This window comes from Chrysochloris asiatica, unplaced genomic scaffold, assembly GCF_000296735.1.
Source record: "Chrysochloris asiatica unplaced genomic scaffold, ChrAsi1.0 scaffold00033, whole genome shotgun sequence".
NCBI lineage: Eukaryota > Metazoa > Chordata > Mammalia > Afrosoricida > Chrysochloridae > Chrysochloris > Chrysochloris asiatica.
In genome coordinates, this window is record NW_006408551.1 from 17,312,346 (window position 1) to 17,321,148 (window position 8,803).

At 39.1% G+C, this 8,803-nt stretch overlaps 1 protein-coding gene across 2 annotated transcripts in view; it reads right to left on the reverse strand.

Annotated features, from left to right (window-relative positions):
* The window catches only part of GRIP1 (glutamate receptor interacting protein 1), a 383,565-nt gene that overhangs the window by 264,551 nt on the left and 110,211 nt on the right, over nucleotides 1-8,803 (reverse strand). For both annotated transcript variants that reach the window (XM_006859529.1, XM_006859528.1), the window contains exon 2: nucleotides 1,686-1,766. In XM_006859529.1, coding sequence (XP_006859591.1) covers nucleotides 1,686-1,766 — 81 coding nt within the window. The remainder of the gene's footprint in view (nucleotides 1-1,685; nucleotides 1,767-8,803) is intronic.

Sequence of the window (8,803 nt, forward strand, 5' to 3'; positions counted from 1 at the left end):
ATTAAGAAGCCCTGGTGGTGACAGAGGACAACCACTGGATGCTAACTGCAAGGTCAGCAGTTCAAACCCACTGGCCACTCTTCAGGAGAAAGATGAGGGTTTCTGCTCCCGTAAAGATTTGCAGCCTTGTACAGTGTTGCTAGGACTTGGAATCAACTTGATGGCAGTGAGTTTTTTTTAAATGCGTAATTAAAAAACATTAATAGCTTTTAAGAAAAAGTCTTGTCCTCAGTTATGTGCTAAATTTAGTAGGAAACACTAGCAAACCCACAAGAGGATAACATGGGTAATAGCTGGTAATTCAGTTCAGTTTCACATAAAGTGGTAAGGAGATTGGAAAGTCTCTTCCCTCTTTCCAGCAGAGTAATACCGAGTAACAAGTAACATAAAAGAACCAAGAAGGAATTACTAGATAACTGGTGTTCTCGAACTTCACACTCGGAAGTACTTCTTTATCGCTGACACGTAGAAAGGAAAGAAAACAGCAAATGGGACCAGAAGTAAGGATGATGTTTTTATAAAGTGGAATGCAAGAACTCGCAGCACTGAGTGATGTCATCTAATTACCAAATTCAAATAACTTTCAAATTTTCAAAGCTCCAAAACAGGATGTCTAACATATTCATAAAATGTCCCTTTACAAGCCACCCACATTCATAATGAATCTAGGCCTTCAGAATAGAAGTAAAAATAACCACATTCAGCTCTTGTAGCAATAGATGATAATCATGAACAGAGTTGCTCAGAAACTGGACTCATTTTGCTCTTTGTTCAAATGGAAAATTCCCCTTTTCACCGACAGAGTTGCCAAAACGTTCAATTTGATGTTGGGAACAATGTTTTGCTTCTCCTGAATTGCTAAAATTACTGTACTCTAAAATTGGGTAGCTAAGATATAGCTGTATACAATTTGCTTGGGTAAAGTATAGAGATAAATTTTTTAAAATAAATGTTTAAATGTATCAGTGCTTTCAACCTGTCTCTTACAGTTGCTGCAGTAGGGATTTTTTTTCTCCTAGAAATTACCCACTACAGATAAAGACTGAGTAATTTAAAACATTTTTTCTTCTCTCTTAAATTCTGCATGCTTTTATGTCACTTTCTAATAAAAAGATTCTAAATACTGAGGTTTTTGGGTAGAACCATTTAAAGATATTTCTCCAAAATGTTTTGCTGGAAAATCACATACATCACTCATTGGTATTACAAGAATCTTAAGCTTCCTAAGGAAACCAAGTCCCAGAATTTTACAAGTGGTCTTTCAGGAGTAAATCCAGGTTCAAAGAGATGAGAAGATAGGAGCAGTATTTTATTCCGCACATACATGATCTGCTATAGAAAGTTTGAACCCCTTTGTTCTGCTGGGTATTTCTCAGTAAAGAAATAGATGCTGCTGTGAAAATCACCCTCCAAAAGAAGAGGCGAGAGTAAATGAATGGGTGGGAGTTGATACAAATTCAAGTCATGTTACAAAGGAATTGCACACAAGATGAATCCTCACAAGTTGGCAAAGTTTCCCCAAGTCTCGCTTTTATGGAAATTGTTTCCTGAACAAGTTGTACAGAATCCATGTCTATGCTCCATGAAATAACATGATTCTTATTACCAAATTGGAATTATTTAAGATCACCAAATAACAGGGTTCAAAAATAAAACAGCTGAAAAATCCAACCATCCGGTCTAACCTGGGATGCTCTGTCTCCTCACAGCCAATGCTCCATCAGGCGGCTTTGTCTGGCTGGCGGATTTAGTGTAGGGGCTCTCATCTGCAAAGGTACAATGAAGGGTTTGGTTAATTTCCATCCAGTTTCTAGTGCGCTGAAGATTTTTAATGGATAGTAATCCTTTTGCCAGAAAGACACAGTGGAAGAGTTGGTAGACTTGGATTCTAAGATTAGTTCAACTCTAGGAGAAATCATTTAAAAATGTTGAGCATCCATTTCCTCCTCTATAAAAGAAGGATATATGTTCTCTTCCACCTTTAAGGGTTGTCAGGATCAAAAGTCATAGTGTATCTGAAAACATTTATAAAGTAGTAAGAAGTATACAAACATAGTATACAAATGACTTGCCTGTCTCCTATATTCAGTGATAAATATCAGTGAATATGGGTAACAGGAAAATAAAGAAGGAATACCATGGCTCAATGGGTACTAAAAATAATCAAGTAGAAGAACAAAGAAATGGAAACAAAGGTAAGAAGATGACAAAGCATTAGTATTGTATTGGGAATAAAGACACAGGGTTTAGTGGGTTTCTCATGGGTGTGTGAACTGGATAGGTGCATTCAGAGACAAGACCAAAGAAGCTTAAAGAGAAGAAAAGGAAGGATGGGGTTTGGTGTAAGAAGTAAAATATTGCAGTGAGCTAATTAGACCTTTTTTAGAAAGAGATGAAAATAATGTGCAGAACCATCTAAAAGAGCAACTGAAAAGAAAGGAGGAAAGCTCAGTATATCTGGGAGAGTTAGGCAAGAAGCTGAACGATCAATCAGAACATCAGGGGACAAGATCATAGCGGTGATAGATCCATCTGATTCTCAGAAAAAGCATTTTCTTTTTCCCCATCTAGGAAGGGATTTGATCAGGCTCAGAATATAAGAGTAATGATGTAGCATATAGCATGGCAAAAATTAGAGCGAAAATAGAAATGAAGAATTCTTCCTACTTTGGATGGGGGCATGCGTATAAAAAAAGGAGATGTCTGAGTATCAATCTTTAAAATGTTCAAGAATTGACTAAACATATGTAAACTTATCTAGCATATCCAATCAAGCTAGATGACCCAAATGTTTCTTTTGGCCACAGAGATTTGTTTGTTTGCTTTTTAAATAGGAAATCATTAAAGGATTAGAAAGAACTGTATTGTGCTTGGCAAACTATTAAATACAACAAGGATTTAATGCAGCAACAAGGCTTTATCGCTGAAAACATTTCATCCTCCCAACAAAGTGGTTTGTTTTCAAAATTCAGGCACTAGATTCGTCTCTAGGATGTGCTGGTTGAAATGATTCATGATTTCTTCCCAAGACTCACAAGGTCTTTATAAGCAATGACAAAAAGGAAAGATTAACATTACCGTAAGCTGCAATTAACTTAAAAAACGGAAGCCACACTGTTTCATGTTTATGTACCGTTTGTCACACAATCTTTTTTACATTCTTCCAACCATAGAGATAAATTACTGACTTTCAGATACCAGTACAGCCAACAAAATCATTTTAGCTCATGAAGCTGTAGCCTATGACTTACTCTTTCCTTTTCAAAAACAATTTTGAGAATAACTACAAACCATACAACAAAGTATTACACTACAAAAAGTCTCTTTTGGCCCCATGTTTCTATCTGAATATATGGTGTTCTTCTCACCATGGCAATTGAATAGCCAGGCAATACATTTTACATTGTTGTTGCTGTAGGTGCTGTCAAGTCATATCCGATTCACGGTGACCCTATGCACAAAAGAACGAAACACTGCCCAATCCTGCACCATTCTCACAATTGTTGTTAAAAATGCTTAACGCCACCGCTGCTGCCATTCTGTCAATCAATCTTGTTGGTGGAGGGGTGGTGGTGGTGTGTGTGTGGGGTCTTTCTCTTTTTTTGCTGACCCTCCACTTTACCAAGCATGGTGTTCTTCTCCAGTGGCTGGTCCCTCCATGTTTTATATTTGTTACCATCGAGTCAGTTCGGACTCACAGTGACCCTGAATAGCATTTTCAAGGAGCGGCTTGTGGGTTTGAACCACCGACTTTATGGTTAGTTGTTGTCGTTGTTGTTGTTAAGTGCTTTCGAGTCAATTCCAACTCATAGCAACTCATAGCTGACCCTGCAGTTGAAACCAACCTTGCAGTCCAGTGCATGAACCCTCAGAGCCCCACCAGGATCTGTGAAAACAAACCCTACAATATGGTAACATCTGGGCATCTCTACAATATTATCTGTAAAATATGGAAACAGCCTCAGAACATTTGTTGTGAGCTACACTTTGATCTATTCCAGGTTTTCTTTTTCTAGATTTATGCATTTATTCATTCCTTCTAAAGTCATCATCCAACACTGACTTACTATATGTCAAACATAGGTGATTCTTTCTGGAGTCGTTTAGGCTAATAAGCCCCCAAAAGTATCGCCCTGAGATAATCTTTAAATCTTAACTCCAAATTATCCCCTTAACTGTCTTTGAACTAAAAAAATAGCCTCTCTTAATAATAAAGTGTGATTGCTTTAAGCATTGTACACTTTAAAACTTTATCTAGGTGAGATCAAATTGATGACAATGCCGAAGATTGGGAAGCTTACTGAGGGGGAGGTGAATTTAAGATAAGGGTGGAGGAATAATTTGAAAAAAGACAGCAAGAAGTCAACTTGAAGAATGTAACCATTGTTACTGAATAATACCTGCAGAAATCATCGAAATGGTGTATATTTGACTATGTATATTTTTTACCAAAATCATAAAATTTAAACCAAAAGAACAAAAATATCTGTGATTCTTTATGAAACCAATAAAACATTTATTTTTTTTCATTTTCACACTAGGATTTGTTGGACCTTTAAATTTGTTGTTGTTAAGTATTGTTGAGTTGGTTCCAACTCAAAGTGACCCTGTATAAGGTTTGAGGAGCGGCTGGTGACTTTTAACCACCAACCTTACGGTTCAAACCAACCTTGTGGTCCAGTGTTTATGGATTCTGATTTTCATACCAGACTCTTAGCCTTGGCTTTGATGGTGGAGCATATTAACAAGAGATCCTTATTCTATAAGTCACTATATAGCTGGAAGGCTATTCTTCAGAGAAATAAATACTGCAGGTCATCATTAAGGGCATTTCTCACGGTATCAGAACTTCCCATCTTTTAGACTGACAAGAGATGATCACATCCCACTGCCATAGGGACTGCATATGAGTCATAATGAGGAAGAGCAGCGGTCTCCTTTATAGTGACATCCCGTGAGGTTATGGAAAACGCCTTCCATTAATGGTGTGAATTGACACTGTGATAGAGACAAAGAAAGGGTTTAGCCAAGCATCCATTTACACCAGAAGTGGAACCATGAGGGGGGACCATCTGTCCTCATTTCCTCCAATTTGGCCCGTCTTCTCATGTGCCAAACACGGGAGAAGCAAACACAGTTCATTTGTTTTGATTATATTTTCCAAATGAAGCTGGTGTTTACAAACTTGGAAAGCAAACAGTAGGCACCACAGAGCAGTGTGTCGCTCTGTATCACAACCCCATGTTTGAGTGAAGAGTCACATCTTGAAGGATGGACTCAAGTCCCTGCATTTCCCCATGTTTTTAAATGATTGCCTGGCATCCAACAGCATCCTTGTATAATCATGCTGGTTCTTGTCCCTCGTGTTCCCAAGGGCTGGGCTTCCTAGAGTAACCAGTGTAAGATGCTCTAGCTGGGTCCCTGGCTTTGTGGAAGAAGGAAAAAATAATTTCCTTTGGTGGAGACAAATCAGCCTATGCTAAGCAATTCCTGGGAACTGATTTTGTACAATTCAGGCACCTGCTCAGCCAGCAGATCCCTAACTTCTTGATTAGAAAAAGGCATTTTGTGCCATTTGACATTATGCCCATTTCTTAGCAGTGGGAGCACAAGCAGTTCATACCACAATGCTCATGTATGTCATTATGAACTCAGAAAAAAAACAAAAAACAACAACTTGAGTTTTCCATGGATGAGTAAAATGAAATTCATTGTAAAGAAAAGAATTCTTCCTTGAATTCAATTCCACAAACTTTAGTGCATTTTTGTTTTTGTTAAGTGCCGTCGAGTTGATTCAACCCATAGTGACCCTGTATAGGATTTCCCAGGAGCAGCTGGTGACCCTGAACCGCCGACCTTGCAGTTCAAATGACTTTGCAGTCTGACGCATTAGCCCACAGCACCACACCAGGACTTCACACTATATGTAAGTTAAGGAAATGCATCAAAGTGGGTAAAAATATCAAAGTGGATAAATTTCAAGTGCAACAGTGATTGCCAAATCTTCATAAAGTTATAGATTGAGACTGAAGCATGCTTGCCTGATTACCCTGGGGAGAAACAGATGGTGGACTTAGGATACTGGTGGAGCTGGAGTATCAGAAGAGAAAGGGAAACCAACCACAATGGATTGATGCAGAAATCTGCAATCAGAAAACCCAGAACCAAGCCATTTAAGTATTAGCTTTGTTGTTGTTGTTAAGTGCCGTCAAGTCAGTTGTGACTCACAGCTATACTATATAGTGTTCCCAAGGAGCTTCTGGTGGGTTTGAACTGCCAACCTTGAAGTTAGCAGTCCAGTGCTTATCCTCCAATGCTACATCAAGCAAGGGGATTTTATGTAGTGGGGAAGCATAATCATTTCAGTTGAGCTGAGCATGAACATGGATGGGTATTTCACTGTCTGAGGCACTAGGCCTCCAGTTTAGTTTGCTGCCTTGGTGGTTTGATGGCACAGTTTAAAAAAAACCCAAAACATCCTGTAGGATTAACTGTTAACAGGGTTTTGACAGTAAAACTTGTTTTTCTTTTATTTTATTAAAATCTTGTATACTGACAAATACAGTGTCTGGCATGATTTAAAGAACTACAAACACAACAATATGGCCAAATATGTACCCCTCTTCAACCCTGTGGTTGTTAAGTGCCATCGAGCCAGTTCTGACCCATAGCAACCTTGCATAGAGCTTCTGAGGAGTGACTAGTGGGTTTGAAATGCCATCCTTGTAGTTAGCAGTCCAGTGCTTATCCTACAGTGCCACATTAGGACTCCTCTAAGTAGTTTTAGATCCTTGATTAACATGACCCTATTTTTCTAAGGAACCAAGAAAGGGTGCACCTTCAACCTTTTCCAGAATCAAAAGGCCTCTGAGTCCTACATAATCTTCAGCTCTGCACTTTGAAATACAGAAGCTATCAGTGAGAATGAATTAATTTGTGTCCCTTTCCTAGCCCAATAAACCGGTCACACAACTAGGCTGAAACCAGGAGCAGGAATGCGCTGAGCTTAATAGCAGGAGGCAGAGGCAGTGTGTGGCTCCTTCAGACACCTCTTTCCAATTGAGAGATGGTTTTTCCCCCTGCTTCTTTCTCTCCTCTCTCTTGGTATTTGTTTTACATCTGCATGACATTAATTTCTTTCTTTGACTCTGCAGGTTTCCTTATAGCTTTATAATTCAGACACAGATCTTTATGCTTTGGAATTTTGAAAAAATAAAAACAAACTCAAAATATTCAAATAGAGCACATTTTAAAAACAAACATACAGTGGTTTCTTAACAATAATAGGTTCACCTATAACATTATGTATTAATCACAATTTCATAACTATTTCAGAGATTAAATACTACAGGTAAGGACAATGTCAACTACACAGTTTATGTTTGTGTAAAATACCTTTGCTCTCCTTCACGGATCCATTACCTAACTCCTTGTTCCTCAAAATGTGGTCCATGAACCAGCAGCCTGGGCATCACTCCGGAGCTTGTCAGTAATGCAGAATCTCAGGCCCCACTTGTTGTTGTTAAGTATCCTGGAGCCCATTCCAATTCATAGCGATCCTATACAGGGTTTCCAAGGAGCTGCTGATGGGTTTGAACTGCTGACCTTGTGGTTAGCAGTGCTTATCCTACAGCTCCACACCAGGATCCAGGACTCACCCTAGATGTACACAATCTGCATTTAATAAAATCAATCTCCAGGTGATTTTTGTGCATATCCAAATTTGGAAAGCCCTGCCCCGGATGTTAAGAGTGACAGAAAATGCACAAGTAGTGACACCCGACCTGTCCTGATGCCTTGGGTGTCTCAGTAGAAGCATAAGAAGCTGGAAGAATGGCTCCAATAGAGTTCCCATGCCTGCCACACTGCAATGATCAAATGGACTATGGAAGGTTCCCTCAAATGATAAGAAGACTGTGAATTCATCACCTCTTGATCTACCTTAAATCCTTTTAACAGGCAAGAATCAGCCATGGTACTATCTCCTTAGATGCTTGCTCTTCATATACAAAGTGTCTTTCTTTGCATCTAGCACAGAGCCTGATCTCTGATCGGCACACAGGGATAAATAGGATCAGGACAGCCCTTTAGCATCTGGTCAACCTTGAGGAAGTGTCTGTGGTAACTGTGTTGTTTTCATGATGCCTGCAGGCCTTGGGAAAGACTAATATCTCTAGCCAGGTTAATTTGTAAATCCTCTCTGAAATTAATGAGCATGAAATTGCACATTTTCTGCCTCTGGCATTCCTATTGTTAATGTGCCTGAATCACAAATGATAACGCCTATGCTCTTTCCTCATATTGTTTCTAGCAAGGACAGATGAGCATGGGTCATGGCTGTCGCTAGGGAATCCAAATTTTGAGAAAGCCAAGCTCTGTTCCATAAAGCTTGCTTCCATGATAGCACCAGATCCCAATTTAAAACTTTAAAAATCTTGTAGTGCTCCCACAATTTTTACGTAGTGGGGAGTTTATATACTTGAACCATTTGATTTAGCCATTGGAGTGTGTCAGCTGGCGTTCTGAAGACAGCGTTCTCTCAACAAATTCTAATTAGAATAAAAATCTGGCAAAAAATAGGAACTACACCTCAAGGTCTTGAGCATTGGCTATTTAAAACAACATTTGTGAATTCCTGTTTAAAAAGTGCACCATTATTTGGGAAAAAATGCAGCGATGTGGGTATACTGTTGTGTGCCGTTGAGTCAGTTCTGACTCATGCATGGCAGAGCAGAACTGACCCCACACAGAGTTTCCTAATTTATACTGAACCAGATCACCAGGTCATGTCTCCTAAAGACCC